At 41.7% G+C, this 16,601-nt stretch overlaps 2 protein-coding genes across 3 annotated transcripts; one reads left to right on the top strand and one right to left on the bottom strand.

The window, feature by feature from the left end:
• The first annotated feature begins 726 nt into the window (after window positions 1-726).
• On the top strand, window positions 727-3,953 carry LOC123444945 (coatomer subunit zeta-3-like). Its single transcript, XM_045121837.1, has 6 exons — window positions 727-867; window positions 1,098-1,257; window positions 2,576-2,723; window positions 2,824-2,901; window positions 3,416-3,500; window positions 3,578-3,953. The coding sequence occupies exons 1-6, from the start codon at window positions 865-867 to the stop codon at window positions 3,635-3,637; spliced, it is 534 nt and encodes a 177-aa protein (XP_044977772.1). The 5' UTR covers window positions 727-864; the 3' UTR covers window positions 3,638-3,953.
• A 70-nt stretch (window positions 3,954-4,023) lies between these two features.
• Window positions 4,024-7,482, bottom strand: LOC123444944 (protein ALP1-like). Of its 2 annotated transcripts, none has more exons than XM_045121835.1 (2): window positions 7,254-7,482; window positions 4,024-5,355 (listed from the first exon to the last, which is right to left on the bottom strand). In XM_045121835.1, the coding sequence occupies exons 1-2, from the start codon at window positions 7,384-7,386 to the stop codon at window positions 4,298-4,300; spliced, it is 1,191 nt and encodes a 396-aa protein (XP_044977770.1). In that variant the 5' UTR covers window positions 7,387-7,482; the 3' UTR covers window positions 4,024-4,297. The 2 variants fall into 2 exon arrangements, with proteins under 2 accessions (XP_044977770.1, XP_044977771.1); XM_045121836.1 differs by lacking the exon at window positions 7,254-7,482 and adding an exon at window positions 6,772-7,108.
• Between the last annotated feature and the right edge of the window lie 9,119 nt (window positions 7,483-16,601).

Here is a 16,601-nt window from a genome sequence, read left to right as displayed (position 1 = left end):
GAAAGAAAAGGTCACGAATTAAAAAAATCACTGTGATCTAAAAAAAGTTCACGGATTTTGAAAATTAGTTCATGAATTTGAAACAAAGATTTAAAAGAGTTTGTTGAACTGAAAAAAAAGTCCATCAATTTTGAAAAAAGTTCATCCATTTCAAAAAAAAATTCATCAAATTTTTAAAAAGTTGATCCGGATTTGAATAAAGTCCATCGATATGCAAAAAAAGGTTATAGGATTTTAATAAAAAAATCATAAATTTTTAAAAGTGATCATTGATTTGGAAAAAACTTGTTTTTTTGAAAAAGATTTAATCAAAAAAAGGCTGCTCTTTTTCAAAAAAATGAAAAGTTATATAAAAAATAAAATGGAAATGAAAAATTAATAAAAAGAGTAAAGAAAAGAAACAAAAAAGAGAAAAACAGAAGAAAAACCAATCCGAAAAAAACCAATATGAAATAAAACCATCTAAGAAGTTTCTAGAAACTTCACAAAACCAGAAAAACCTCCCTCCCGCTGAGCCGGCCAATGACCGAACGCTGCAAGCACCGGTTAAGAAAAACGCGCCAAATAGGATTTGCCCCGTGGTACCCCAATGAAACTGACCAGTTACCCAGGGCAGCCCAGTAAGCAGCCTCGGTCGTAGTTTGGGCCGGGTCCGCATAACCAACGTTTTTTTTTTCTCACACGAAAATGAAAAGGAAAAGAAAAAAAACTACTCCACTCTGTCCTCGTTGTCATTATTGATCTTCGTCCTGGTCGCCGCCCTCCCTTGGCCTGCGCTCGCACAGCAGCAGCCGGCCAATCCCTCCGGCACGCCGTCGCTCGTCCCGCCCCCGGCGCCCGCGAATCCGTCCTCCCCCCCTCGACATGGTAATCCCTTCACCCGCCCCCTCCCCCAGCAAAATTTTGAGCGCCGGCGTCTCTGTTTGCCCGGTTTACTTAGGGTTTATGCCCCAGAACGGATGGTAAAATCAAGTGTTTTCTGGTGCAATTTTCATCTCTGTTTCGGCATAATCGGAGTGCTGCGATGCTTTGCTTCCCGAATTCCGCCTGCCGGGAGTGATTATTATTTCTCAGAGGTCGTCGGCTTTGGTCTGCAGGCGCCCTGCCCTTCCGTCAAGAACATCCTCGTGCTGGACGCGGAGGGGAAGCGCGTGGCCGTGAAGTACTACGCCGACGACTGGCCCTCCGCTTCCTCCAAGATGGCTTTCGAGAAGTCGCTCTTCGTGAAGACCCAGAAAACCAGCGCCAGAGCAGAGGGTGAGTTTGCCTTCTTGAAAGACGAGGAAAGTGTTCCTTTTTTCACTGTGTCTGCGCTGCGATGGTAAATGTAAAATGCAAGTTTTCGTTCTCCTCATCGACCTTGCATAGCGTGTAGAAAAACCGCCATCTTCCTGGGAACACTGATTAGCACCCTTCACACTGTCTTGCCAAGTGCCAAGCAAATGGGCCTCTAGCTGTTTTGCACTGTTGTTGGCTACAGTTTGCGAGGTCCCTGCAGTACATTCATCAGGTGTATCTTCTTGTTGGAGCATCATGCCTTTTTTTTGGCTCATCGCTTCCAATCCCTTGTTGCCTTGCTGTTTTGAACAAGGATGTTAACCGCTTGTCATTTTGTCGCTTGTATATTTTATTTCAAGAACACGCACGAGTATCACGTGTTATTTCATTAATGTAGAAAGAAGTCTGTTACAAACAGAACCTGGAAGAAAACACCCCAGCCATCACAAAGTAAACAACAGAACTACTCCTGAATATCTAATACAACATTACACTGCATCATCAATCGTCATGCAAGCTGCTGGATCTCACACTCGCGTCCAATGTTATCGGCCATTGCTGCAATGGATCACATCTTATGAATGAATACCTAACCAACCAACCAACCAACCAAGCCCCAAACAAGTTGGGGTAGGCTAGAGTTGAAACCCATAAGGTCTCGAAGCCAAGTCATGGCTCTGGAACGCAGCGGCGGACCTATGTTGAGCCGAGTGGGGGCCCGGGCCCCCAGTCAATTTCTATTTTTACTGTTATAAAGCCTAATATTTTACTAGTTGGGCCCCCAGTTAATCAAATATTTGGGCCCCCAGTCACTTCGGCCCCCACTGAATTCTTGAGCTGGGTCCGCGGAACGTGGATAGTATGAATGAATACCTGTCCATGTATTTTTGCATTTTTCTTGTAATCTTCCCTGCCAGGCTTAATTGTCATGTTTGAGTTTCCCCCAGATTTTACTGCAGAGTATTAGGCTCTACTATAGCATTTAACAACAAGTTACTCTTTGCATCATGCATCATGAATTATGCAAGTATTTGTAAAATTCATAAAAAAATCTCAAAATTCTGATAAAAGGCTGTATGCAGCATTGTATTGTTTCTAAGTGATGCTCAGCTCGACACCATTTTATATGTATTGCCTTTTCTTGGGCAAACATTAGTTCTTGGTAATTTCAATTGCTCTTATGTTCTGATAAGGAAACAAAGTAATTTAGGAGTACATCCTATCATGGTAGTTTTTGTAGTTCTATAGTCGTCCAGCTATTTACATCCATTAGTTTGTTTTGTTTGTTATTTTGCAGCTGATGTGGTAATGTTTGATGGCTACATTGTTGTTTACAAGTTCATCCAAGATCTCCATTTTTTTGTAACTGGAGGGGATGAGGAGAATGAGCTTATTTTAGCGTCAGTTCTTCAAGGGTTTTCTGATGCTGTTGGCGTTCTTCTCAGGTTCTGCAAATCACTTTTATTGTGGTTTATCCCCCCTCCATGTTGCCAGATTTGTTTCTCTGGATTTACTGATCAACGTGAGTATTTTCTCTCTTTCCAGAAACAATGTAGACAAAAGGACAGCTCTTGAAAATCTGGATCTCATCTTTTTGTGCCTCGACGAAGTTGTTGATGGAGGGTAATTCCCATGCTTCCACATGCTATTATGCTACTCTGTTGGTTTCCTTTAAAAATAAATAAATTTCAGCTCCTTTTCTGTAGAATGGTGCGTGCCATAACCATTTTCTGGTTTTTTGTATCTTCAGCAACGAATTCAACTAGCACTTTTACTTTCACAACTAGGATCACCTATGTAGAGTTGATAGCAAAGATAAGAAATGAAGCAAGGAGGGCTGGTGTTTCTGGTGCTTTTTTACTGGTATTTTTAATTAGAATTTGTGGTAATTAATTTGGGCGTTATGGATTATTTTCTGTTCACTGTTTTCAAGAAACAATGGTGCTTGACTTCTGTCATGACACAGCAATCGTTCAGTTTTTTTATAAATCGGACCATGATGTATGTCTTAAGCTGTTGAGGACATGAGCAAAATGACCTCAAGTTAGCATTGCGCTTGCGCCATGATAATACAGAATTACAGACTTTCTGGGCTGCGGACCTGCATATAGTTGATTGTTCACAAATGGCCTTGCAGGATTGTTCTGGAAACAGATGGAAATGCGATAGCCGAGAAGGTGTCAGGCCATGGATTGGAAGGAGCTGGATCGTTCACCGAGCAGGTATGACACAGTCGTGATAATGGTTCCAGCTGAAACCTATCTACTTCCAGATGACTTATTCTCTCCTCCATTTGCAGACGATAAGCCAAGCCCTAGCAACAGCAAGAGAGCACTTCGCGAGGTCTCTTCTGAAGTAGTGTGTACATGCATCTTTCCTGTTGGCGATGCACCCACCATTGAACTCCTGTGTTTCCTCTTGTAGCACAGTGCACCTAGTTTGTTAAGAAAGAAAGAACGAGAAAATGACTTGAATCTTTGCGTGTGACTTCGTTCACCTATTGTTGTGGTGTGAGTCGACATTTTGTCGCAGAGATGTATGTGCGGCCTAAGCGCCTAGTCCTGGTTACAGGTTACCAGATTCCTTTTAAGGTCTGTAAAAGAAACTTGTGATGCATGCAATCGTTGGTGCATAACAATCCAGTAACATCACATGATGCTACCAAATTTTTGTGACCTGCAGCTTTCTTCCATGATCATTTGAGTTTTCCTCTATGAATCATCCAAAACAGCTTCACAGACTATATAAGGAATCAAAATCTTCAGTTGCTAATTTCATGAGACAAGGTTGAATTGCAACAATGCCCTTGCCTGCGAATATCATGCCAATAACGAGCAAAGCAGGCTATGTTCGAAGTAAACAAAATTCAGGTTACAACTTCTATGGCCTATTTAATATAATGCCAACAACGATCGCAGCAAAGCGTCTACAGGGCAACAAAAATCCACATCACGATTCTATGATCTATAGCTATCACTTGTTTCATGTCGAGCAGAGAAAACGGGGAAGAGGGCGAGAATCACTCCGGCAGTTTGCTGCCGAGCCTGCTGACATACTGGCAAAGCAGGTCCCTTTGCGCGACTGCACTGTCGTCGGCCATATTGCTGAACTGCTGATAGTGACCGTCATCATGGTCGTGCGACGCCGGTGCCCGTTCTCTGTGTGTGTCGTCGAGGTCGATCATGATGTTGGTGAGCAGGCAGCAGGCGTAGATGATCCTGGGCAGCCGCTGCTTGTCGGGCCTCCATAGCTCCCCCTTGAGTACCTGCCACCTTTCCTTCAGCCTGGCCATAGCACCCTGCACCACCATTCTCGCGGCGGCGTGCTGCTTGTTGAATGCTGCTTTTGCCGGAGACAGATCAGGCTCTTGGTATGGAGTCATCAGCCAGGGAAGGAGAGGGTAGCCAGTGTCCCCGATGATGTACTCTCTGACCACTGACCCTGCTGGCTCCCCAGGAAGCTCAATTTGGCCGTCCAGCCTCCCGCCTTTCTCGCACAGCCTGTAGAAGCCCGAGGTGCGCAAGATGCAGGAGTCATCCATGCTGCCAGGCCAGCCACTGACAATGTCTCTGAAACGCATGTCGGGGTCGACAACGGCCTGCAGAACCATGCTGTTCCTGTTCTCACAGTCAAGCCAGACATTGCTGTTAGGCTGAGCTGAAGAGCACATGAGGATGTGTGTTGTGTCTACGGCGCCGCAGCAGTTGGGGAGGCCCTGGAGCTTTTCAAACTTTGCTTTGATGGTCGCCATCTCCTCAGGGTCAGGCCACTTCAGATGACTGATTGCGTGATCCTCCAAGGACTCGATGAACTTCCAAGTGATGTTTGAGATGGCTGAGTGGTTCATTCCGAAGAGATTCCCTATGCTCAAAAGTGATTCGCCAGTCGTCAGTCTCAACAGAGCAACAGCTACTTGATCCTCCAACGCAAGAATCGTCTTGTCTCCAAACCTGCAATTTCTGAAACCCTGCGGCTTTCTTGAGAAGTCCCCAGTAATAAGAGTGCAAATGTAGTCGAATGTCTTCCTCGACATCTTGAAGACTGACTCAAAGTTTTGGCAGTCTTTGGAGTAGTGTCCTGTGCAAATAACAGATTACAATGTCACAATCTGATATCACAATTTATCGTACCACAAAACCGTATGGCAAACATGAACAGAGATGTATACATTTTACAATACAAAAGATTCAAATCATTCTCCCCATGTTTTTTAGTAGAAATCTTATCTCTATCATGTTTACATACTCTTTGGCGACAAAGAAGATACCCAAGCCTTACAGTGAGTTAAACCTTAGAAGGGACAGGTAATGAATATCTGAAGAGCATGGTCAGCACATGTCTAAATAAATCAGTAATACTGGGACATTGAGAAATTTCACGAATAATAGAAAAATCTACTGTATCAGCATATCCGATGCAAACTAAACAAAATTATGAATGTGCTGGGAAACTAGTATAAGAAATGGTTAAGCTAATAAAAAAATGAAAGAGTGGCTGCAGAACATAATATAAAGTACACAAGGAAATCATCGATCAAAGTTAAATATATAATTTAAATTAGTGCATGCCTTCAGCATTTATTTTAGACTAAATATTTCCTAGAACTTGAGGGATTCTAAAATCTACTGTCGAAGGACTTGTGAAACATCTCTCAACCATAAGAGAGCATGACATCATGCTACATGGAGTATATATTCGTTCAGGCAAACTTCTGTTGGGCAACTATGTCCAATGACCCCTGCACTTCATACTCATGCAGTATGGTGTATGATTCAACACAGAGGGAGTTAGTCGATTATTCAATTGGGTGTATACAATTAACTTCCTTGAGAAAGGACCTACAAGTAACAGACCACAGTCGCAATATTGTAGATACCATTAACATTTTTAAGTAAGTGATGCGAATTCAAACACTTCCCCAAGTATCAAATGGCAGAAGTTTTAAGAGTTACCCTCAAAAAATGAAGCTAATTAAGTTAAGTACCGCATCACTCAATCCATGTGCTGATCTGTATGAGCCACAGTAACCGTCTTGTAAATAGTAGTCAGTATATTTCCACCCAAATGGTAGCAAAAATACAATGACCACCAACAGCACAGAATGAAAAATCCTTTGCATTCGGCCCCAAGTAAAAAACAAGTACGCAATTGTGGGAAACTATCTGTGAACAGATTACAGATAGGCTGGTTTTTCCTCTACCATACATACAGCAATTTATGACTGAATTCTTCAAGAAATTTAGTTTTTCCTTGAACGAAAACGAGTCACAGTAGTTCATACGCTTCATCAGAAAAGAAAAGGAAGGATCAGTTGTTGCAGCATGGAGGCTTGAACAATCGAGCAACCGATTGTAGATTAGGTTGACACAATGGGCACAGCTAACACCTACACCTGCAGCAGAGTTGTGGAGCCCCAAAACACCATTGCACACATGCTTCGCAGATCTGAAATGGAGACGAAGAAGCAAGAAAACCACAAATGTCAAAACTAACCGCTCTCCCGCAACAATCCCCGACCCGATCGAGACCAAGCAGAGCCGCCGCACTCGCAATCTGGTATTGTTCGTGCCCTCGGAGAGCAGAGAATCTAGACCACCCCGCCCGCCGGAGATTGCCCGTGCCTCCGCGCGCCGGCCGTACACGAGCCTCAACAGCCGGCCACCCCTCCAGCAAGCGCACCGAACAAAGCAGATTCACTGCACTAACCGCCCGGATTAAGGCCGCAGATTAAGCAACCGCCATCGAACGCGCCCGCGCGCAGAAAGGAGTGCAAATTCAACGGCGGCCGGCCCTCCCTGATCCAGCACCGCCGCCGAAATCTGTACGCGAGGCGAGAGGGTGCCGCGCATTACCGAGGCCACGGCGAGCCGCGGGCGCGAGGGACGGGGCACGGGCAAGGACGGGCAGCGACGGTGGTCCAAACAGGGAGACGGGAAAAAAAAAGAAGAGATGGAGCATGGACGTGTGTATTATACCTGCTGCAAGCCTGCGGGAGAAGGAGTCCCACCAATCGGCGGCGCCGGGCGGGGGCAAGGGCGCCATCACCCCCGCCGGCAGGGCCTTCTCGGGGTGCCGCTTCCGGCGCTTGGCCCCCCTCAGTGGCGCCATGACGACGAGGAGGAGGAGTCGAGGAGGATAGCTGATTTCCGGAGGAGAGATCAAGAAAAGAAAAGAAAGGAAGCAGGCGAGGCAGGGCAGCAGCAGCCACCCCCCCGATGACTTAAAAAGACCCACCCAGCTCTTCACAGTGCCCCCAAACAAACAGAGTTCGCTGCCGCCGCTATGTTTTTTTTGCTTTTTTTTTGTGTGTGTGTGTGGTGGCCACATAGTAGCATGCAACAAGGCAAACTAGCAGTACGTTTTGTGCTCACAAGATGGCATGCAATTTTTGCATCATGCAAGTGAGGCCAGTATCTTGGCAAGATGGGAGCTCCTGGGTCTGGTCAAGCTCTTGGGATTTTGGAGGATTGTCTTGTGTCTATCCGTGATCCTATCTATGGAAGAATTGTAATTGTTTTGCCGGTTTTTATTATGGTACCTTTTTACGGACGTGTTTATCATCGACCGATGCAGTAATAGAAAAAGTATTCATGTTTTTCGAGCCGCGATTTAGGATTGTAACGTAAAAATGTTTAGAAGATTGCGGCACTACCCGCTCCGCGTTTATTAGTACCGATGATATAGCCAACTCATGCTCGCTTGTTTGTTCCTCTACGCGATCTCATCTGAGCCGATGGTTTGACCATGATGCATCTCGTGAGTTCGTCGATGTGGACCCAGGTGCGACCCGTGGTTCCTGCGCTCATGCTTGGCACGGTGCGCTGCATGTAGCTCTATATGGCCACATTGTATTGTCATGCTTACTAATATACTATTAAGCATCACTTTTACCTAATTTAACAAAGATTAAAATGCCATAGAACATTCAATGTGTTGCCGGCTCGTGGCCCGTTTGATAAACATCCACAACCTCAAACTTATGAACTCCTCAGCCAACGGCCATTTGCGAAAAAGAGACTCAAAATAGTTGCGTGATGTTTTCTGGTGGGTGCCATTGTTATCCATGAAGTAAATCATTGTTATTCTAGATCTAGCAATATGGGCATCAACTAATTCACTCAGTGGCACAATTTCAGCTCAATCATGTGTAGCAATAATGTCATTATTAATTTCAGAAGTAGCATCATCAAATTCATGTGGCATATCAGGTCGAGCAACATGTGGCGGTGTAACAACGTGATTCAAAACAGTAGGTGAATCAAAAGCAGAGCTAGATGACAGTTCCTTACCCCCTCTCATGCGAGAGGGGACGATCTTGGTTCGATTATCTTTCAGATTCTTCATAATGGCAATTGGATATCTTCAAGTCAACACAATAAATAGAGCTATGCTCCCGAGCAACGACGCGAGAAAAAGGTCTTGATAACCCACAAGTATAGGGGATCGTGACAATCTTCACGGATAGTATTTCACCCTAATTTATTGATTTGACACAAGGGGAGCCAAAGAGTATTTATTGGCTGTAACATTTGAGTTGTCAATTCAACCGCACTTGGGATATCCTTCCGCAACAAGTATTTAGTAGCAAAATAAGTGATAGTAGTAACAATAACAGTGATAGCAACGATTTTGATAACAGTAATAACAGTAGCAATTTAGTAGTAGGTGTGACAATAGCAGCAATAGTCATAACTTAGCAAGATTCAGTATATGTAACGCGTAGGCACATGGATCAACAGTGAATAATAATTTAGATGACATTGATCAAATAAAAATTACACACTAGGGCGACACAGAACTAGCTCCAATTCTTCAATATAATGTAGGCATGTATTCTGTATATAGTCATACGTGCTTGCGATAAGAACTTGCGTGACATCTTTTGTCTTGCCCTCCCATGGAAGCGGGGTCCTATTGGAAACTTAGGGATATTAATACCTCATTTTAGTAGGGAACGGGAACAAAGCATTAACACATAGTGAATACATGAACTCCTCAAACTACGGCAATCACTCAAAAGAATCCCAATTATTATCACCTTGGGGTATGCGGATCAAGACAGGTAATAGGTAACTATAACTTGCAAGATAGGATCCAAATTACTCTTATATTCATGAAAACATAATAGGTTCAGATCTTAAATCATAGCACTCGGGCCCTAATGACAAGCATTAAGCATAGCAAAGTCATAGTAACATCAATCTCAGAACATAGTGGACACTAGGGATCAAGCCCTATCAAACTTAACTCGATTACATGATCAATCTCATCCAATCCATCGTTGTCCATCAAGCCTACAAAGGAATTAATCACTCCCGGTGGTGAGCATCATGGTGGTGTTGATGGAGAAGCGTTGGTGATGACGACGGCGACGAATCCCCATCTCCGGAGCCCCAAACAATCAGATCAGCCCTCCGGAGGAAGAACGGGAGGTGGCGGCGGCTCCTTCTCATAGAATGCGATGAAAACTTCTTTCTTATTTTTTCTCTGATAATATGAATTTATAGGAGTGGAATTAGGGTCAGAAGAGCCTCGAGGGTCACAAGCCATCACGGTGCGGCCTGGGGGGGGCTGTGTGCTTGTGGCCTCCTGGCACTCCCCCCCCCCCCCCGTGGCAGGTCTTCGCTCCATAAACCCTTATAAAATCCAAAAATAATTCACAAAAGGTTTCATCCGATTACATGAATTCTTATTTCTATACAAAAATAACACCAAGATAATTTTGCTGAAAGCAACGTTAGTCCGGGTTAGTTTCATTCAAATCATGCAAATTAGAGGCCAAAATCATAGGAAAAGTGTTTGGAAAGGTAGATATGTTGGAGACATATCAAGAGTCCCAAAACAATTTTTACGCCGCCGCAAGTCTGTGTTCCGACGGGAGGCCATCTGGAGCTCTGTTCAGGCACCCTGCTGGAGGGGGATAGATCATGGGGGCCTCTTCATCAACCTTGGTGCCCTCACGATGATGTGTGAGTAGTTCACCACACATCTACTAGTCCATGGCTAGTACTTAGATGGCAATCTCTCTCTCTGATCTTCAATACAATGATCATCGCATCTTCGCTTTGATCCATATGATGGAATTCCTTTTGTGCAGTGTGTTCCATAAACCTAGAATTGTGGGTTTATGTTCAGATTATTCATGATAAATATTTGAGTCTCATCTGAATACTTATATGTTTCTTATGTGCATGATTATGATAGCTTTGTAATTCTTTCCGATCTATTTAAATAGTTTGGACAACTAGATCGATATTTCTTCGGTGAGAGAGGTGCGTTCTAGTAGGTTCAACCTAGCGAATTTCAATATCCCAGCGACAGAAGGGGATAAGATGCATCTTTCTATTGCTGCTACTAAGGATAAAATGATCGGGTTTATTCATATTGCTTGAGTTTACTTTGTCTATGCCATGTCATTGTTCTCCATGCATTACTCTCTTTTACTTAATACTCTAGATGCATGCTAGATAACGGTCGATGAGTGGAGTAATAGTAATAGGTGTAGGCGGGAGTCAGTCTATTTTTTATGGATGTAATGCATATATACACATGATCAATTCCATGAATGTCGCATAACTATCCGCTTTTCTGTCAATTGCCCAACAGTAATTTGTTTACCCACCGTATGCTATTTTCATGAGAGATGGCATTAGGGAATGCTATAGCCCCGGGACTATTCACAACATATTGATAGAACCTTCATTACCTATTTGCCATTAACTTGTTTTAATTTTATCTTGATATCTACAATTATCTACACACCTCACTTGCTTGCAAATAACAAGACAAGAGGATTGACAACCCTCTTGCCCGCGTTGGGTGCAAGTTGTTTGTTCTTTTGTGTGCAGCCGCTGAACAAGATTGTGGTTGATATTCCTATTGGTTCGATAAACCTTGATTTCATAACTGAGGGAAATACTTACCCACATTGTGCTGCGATAACCTGTTCCTCTTCATAGAAAACCCAACGCAGATCACAAGTATGAGGAAGGATTTCTGGCGCCGTTACCGAGGAATATCATCACCAACTACCAAGTAACTTCACAAAAAATGCCATTCACTTGTTCCTCTTTTTATTTGCTGGTATATTTAGTTTGTCTCATAAAAAATAGAAATACAAAAATATTTACCTTTGCTTGCTTAGCTTGTCACTAGTTTGCATCTTTGTTCTCTAGTTTACTTGCGTAGCTATGCTATATTTATCTTTATCACACAAAAACAAAAAATAAAATGCAAAAATAAAGATAAAAAGATCCTCATACACTAGCTAATCTTTTCAGAAGACATGTTTGTGTTGAAACAATTGCCAGTGAGAGTGCACTAGATTATCTTTATGAGGTCTTGCTTGAAAATCATGAGCCTAAATATTGTGAAATTTATAAAGTGATTCATGATAGTTCCTTGAATGAAAAGCATGCTTGCTATATTTTTGAATTTTAATATGATCTTATATGTAGCCATTATGAGAGAGGCAAGTATGGTTATAGAAATTTTCATCTTACTCACTTACCTCTCTTGATTTTCAAATTGTTAATGCTTCATTCTTCTTACTTGCTTATGCTAGACACTTCTTGTGTTGATAAATTGGTTTCTTATAAAATGCCAATGCATAGGAAGTATGTTAGACTTAAATTTTATAGTCACATGTTTTATGATGCTCTATTTGCGATTCAATTCTTGTCTTTTATGTGAGCATCATTGAAATTTAAAGCATGTCTTAATGGCTATAAAGAAAGAGCTTGTTGGGATACAACCCAATAGTTATCATCTATTTTCATTAGTTTGTGATAATATGATTATTGACTGTGTAATAATTGTGTTTTCTATGTTTAATTAGTTTTTGTGCCAATTAAAGCCTTTGGGATCATTTGCATGATGAGTAGAATTGATATGGTGCAAAAATAGAAACTTTCATGTCCATTGCAGAATTTCTCTGATTTTACTCAAACGTATTTTTAAACTGAATTTTTTACACAGTATTGCAATACAAATTCCTTAGGTCATCCAAATTTTACAGGTTACAAAAGTATAGGTTCATTACAGTTTACTACAGATTGTTCTATTTTAGTCAAATTCTGTTTTTACGTGCGTAGTTTGCTTGTTTTGATGATGCTATGGATTGTATCGGGGGGTATAAGCCATGGAGGAGTTAGGATACAGTACCCTATGATAAATAAATTAAGAATGAACTTTTAATAGCACCTAAAAGTATTTGATATGTTGCTTATACTAACGAATGTCATGAAGTTTTGTTGAGTTTTATGTGATTGAAGTTTTCATGTTTTGGGTATTATCCCGATGGACAAAAGATTAAGGAGAAGCAAAAGCCTAAGCTTGGAGATTCCCAAGGCACACTAAGGTAATATTCTAGGAATACTCTAGCGTCTAATCTTGGGGATGCCCCAGAAGGCATCCCCTTTTTCATCTCAATCAATTAGTATGTTACTTGGAGCTATATTTCTATTCATCACATGATATTAGTTTTGCTTGGAGCGTCGTTTGCTTTTGTTTGCTTTTACTTTAATTTTTCCACAATCATTGTTTGCTGGGCACACCTATCTGAGATAGATACCACATCATCACAATTTATTAGAATACTCTATGTGCTTCGCTTATATATTTTGAGCTTAGCACTTGCTCTAGTACTTCACTTATATCTTTTTTAGCATGGTGGCGTGTAAATTTTATAGAAATGTTATGCTCTCATTCTTCACTTATATTTGTCTGATATCTGGACAAATAGTGATGATAATTTGCATGGTCATAAAACTAGATCAAAAATAATGGGTATTCAATGAGTGATAATGAAAACCATCATGTAGCACATATAGAGAAATTGTGGGTTAATGATATTGATGTGGTGATATGAAAAAGGTGTGAGTGAATTATTATTAATTCATATAGGTGTCGATATTAAGTGATGTTAAACCTCTTGTTCATCAAAATAATTAAAAAGGCATGGTGATGATGTGTGAGCATTTCTATTCCTCGTTGAAATCCTTGTGTTCTTTTCAGTTGGACTCTCGCGATGGTTAATTCCTACCAACCCTATCCCTCGGGGAATGTGATACGTCCATATTGCATCATGAATCTTTATTGGTATTTGTCTTATTATTGTCCATTATACCTTGTTATTATGTAATTCTTATGTATTTTCTCTCCGAATATGCAAGGTACATTATGAAGAGGGAAGTATCTGAAAACTGGAATTCTCGACGGAGAAACCGAGAGAAAAGACAGAAAAATCAAGTTGCTCCAAATGATGTGATACTTCACGAAGAATTATTCTGGAATATATAAGAATTACTGGGCCAAAAATACACCGCAAAGGGGCAGCCACCTAGGCACAAGCCAACACGGCGCCCCAGGCCGTACCCCTGATGGCTTGTGGGGCCCCTGCTGGTCCTCCGATGCCCTCTTCTCCTATATGGTGTGTTTTACCCTAGAAAAAATCAAGACATAAATTTTGGGATGAAGCACCGCCATATTGAGGTGGAAACCTGGGCAGAGGCCATTTTGCTCTCCGACAGAGCGATTCTGCCGGAGAAATTCCTCTCCGGGAGGGGGAAATCAAAGCCATCGTCATCACCAACGCTCCCTATTTCGTGGGAGGACCAATGTTCATCAACATATTCACCAACGCCATCTCATCTCCAACCCTAGTTCATCACCTGTATTCAATCTTTGTCTCAAAAGCTCAGATTGGTACCCGTGGATCGCTATTTGTGTTAATCACATCTTATAGTTGATGCTAGTTAGATTACTTGGTGGAAGACATATTGTTCGGACCCTTAATCATATTTGTTACACCTCTTATGTTGAACATGTTGATGAGGTGTGATTAGTTACTATTGTTCCCGAGGACATGGGAGAAGTCTGGTTATAAGTAATCATATAAAGTTGGCATTCATTCGATATTTTGATGATATGTATGTCGTCACTTCCTTCAGTGGTGTCATTTGAACATCGACTACATGACACTTCACCATGTTATGGGCCTAAAGGAAGTCATTGTGGATTAACAAGTAGATGATGGGTTGCGATAGTGATAGAAGCTTAAACCCCAGTTTATGTGTTACTTCTTAAGGGGTTGATTTGGATCCACATGTTTCATGCTATGGTTAGATTTATCTTAATTCTTCTTTTGTAGTTGCGGATTCTTGCAAGAGGGGTTAATCATAAGTATGTTGTTAGTTCAATTAAGAACAACACCTTAGCACTGGTCCACCCACATATCAAATCATTAAAGTAGCAAACGTGAATCAACTTAATATGATGAACATGACTACAGAGAAATTCCCATGTGTCCTCGGGAGCGCTTGCTTTACATAAGAGAACTTTCAGGCCTGTCCTTTGCTATAAAAAGGATTGAGGTGCCTTGATGCACATTTGTTACTATTGTTACTTGTCACTTGTTACGAATTACCTTGCTACAAAACTATCTATCACTGTTACTTATAGCACTTGCATAGGATACCTTGCTGAAAACTGCTTACCATTTCCTTCCGCTCCTCGTTGGGTTCGAAACTCTTAATTATTAAAAGGACTACAATTTATGCCCTATACTTTTGGGTCATCAAGACTCTTTTCTGGTGCCATTTCCGGGGAGTGAAGCACCTTTGGTAAGTGGGAATTGGTAAGGAAACATTTTTGGTACGTGTTGAAATTTACTGTTGCTTGTCACTATGAACGGTCACCTTTTGAGTGGCTTGTTCGGGGAATCTTTGCCTCGAGTGAAAGTTGAGGAAATTATCCCTCAACTTACTGAACCTACTGATTTTTTTTATTATGATATTCCTTCGGGTATGGTAGAGAAACTGTTGGCTAATCCTTATAACGGTTCAACTCATATGATTATCATTTAATATGTGTTGATGAGATTTGTGGATTGTTTAAGCTTTCAAGTCTACCCGGAGACAAATTCAAGAAGAAAGTTTTCCCTTTACCTTTGGAGAGGAAAGCATTATTGTGGTATAGGCTATTGGATGATATTGGATCATGGGATTGGAATCGCTTGAAATTGGAATTTTATCATAAGTTTAATCCTATGCATTTGATTCATCATGATTGGAATTTTATTTATAGTTGTTGGCCTCGTGAAGGAGAAAGCATCGCTCAAGCTATGGGGAGGCGTAAATCTATGATGCACACTGGCCCCAATCATGAGATCTCAAGGGAGTTGGTCAAACAATTTTTTATGCTTGGCTTTCTGGTGATGATCAAACATTGCTCGTAGCTTGTGCGGTTGGCTCCTACATGAAGGAGACTATTGAATTCAGATGGAATATTCTAGAAAATATTAAACACAATTCTGAAGATTGTGAAATCGATAGAGGTAAGGCATCCGGTATAAAATTTAATTTTGATTGTGTTAAATCTTTCATGGAGACTTCTCCTTTTCATGAGTTCAGCAACAAACATGGCCTTGATCCTGAGATAGTAGCTATCTTCTGTGAAACTTTTGCCACCTACGTTGACCCCCTAAGAAGAAGTGGTTTATATTCCACCATCCTACTAAAAAATTACAACATGAACTTGTTGAAATAAAGAAGGAAGAAGTAATTGTTAACCATGTAGATCTGGTTGTTCCTACTACTTACATTGAGAAACCCCCTTTTCCTGTTAAGATTAGAGATGTAATGCCCAAGATGCGGTCCTATCCTTATTTTGGCGCGAGGGCCTCGACAGGGATAGAAACACAGCGCGTCGTTTCGCAACAATGGATATCATTGCAAGTACATATACTGAAAAGATGAGTATAAGGAGTTGGCCTACACTCGCCACAAGATACATCAGAGTCACTTCAGTACAATACATACAATCATCATGAAGAGCAGGGTCCGTCTACACACAAAAACAAACAATAAAACAACGACGTCCATCCTTGCTATCCCAGGCTGCCGGTCTGGAACCCATCCTAGATCGAAGTAGAAGAAGAAACTCCAAATGAACAATCAACACGCTTGCGTCAAGTAACCCTTTACATGTACCTGCAACTGGTGTTGTAATAATCTGTGAGCCACAGGGGTCTTAGCAATCTCATTTCCAAAGGTATCAAGGCTAACAAAGCTTAATGGGTGAGGTAGGTTAAGTGGTGAGGCTGCAGCAAGCGACTAAGCATTTATTTGAGGTGGCTAACTTACGAGTACAAGAATAAAAGAGGGGGACGATCTACGCACAATGGACGTGAACTACTGATGATCAAATGAATGATCCTGAACACCTACTTACGTCAGACATAACCCCACCGTGTCCTCAATCGGAGAAGGAGCTCACGAAACAGACAATCACGGTTACACACTCAGTTGGCAAGTTTTAATTAA

This window comes from Hordeum vulgare, chromosome 3H (assembly GCF_904849725.1).
Source record: "Hordeum vulgare subsp. vulgare chromosome 3H, MorexV3_pseudomolecules_assembly, whole genome shotgun sequence".
Taxonomy (NCBI): Eukaryota; Viridiplantae; Streptophyta; class Magnoliopsida; order Poales; family Poaceae; genus Hordeum; species Hordeum vulgare.
This window is presented reverse-complemented; position numbering and strand designations above follow the sequence as displayed.

Excerpts from the sequence above, each read along its gene's own strand:
- LOC123444945 (XM_045121837.1), top strand. Across the intron at positions 1,258-2,575 it reads AACCAGCGCCAGAGCAGAGG|CTGATGTGGTAATGTTTGAT; the intron begins GTGAGTTTGCCT and ends GTTATTTTGCAG. Across the intron at positions 3,501-3,577 it reads CTGGATCGTTCACCGAGCAG|ACGATAAGCCAAGCCCTAGC; the intron begins GTATGACACAGT and ends CTCCATTTGCAG.
- LOC123444944 (XM_045121835.1), bottom strand. The coding sequence starts at position 7,386 with ATGGCGCCACTGAGGGGGGCCAAGCGCCGGAAGCGGCACCCCGAGAAG. Across the intron at positions 5,356-7,253 it reads CTCCCGCAGGCTTGCAGCAG|GACACTACTCCAAAGACTGC; the intron begins GTATAATACACA and ends TTATTTGCACAG.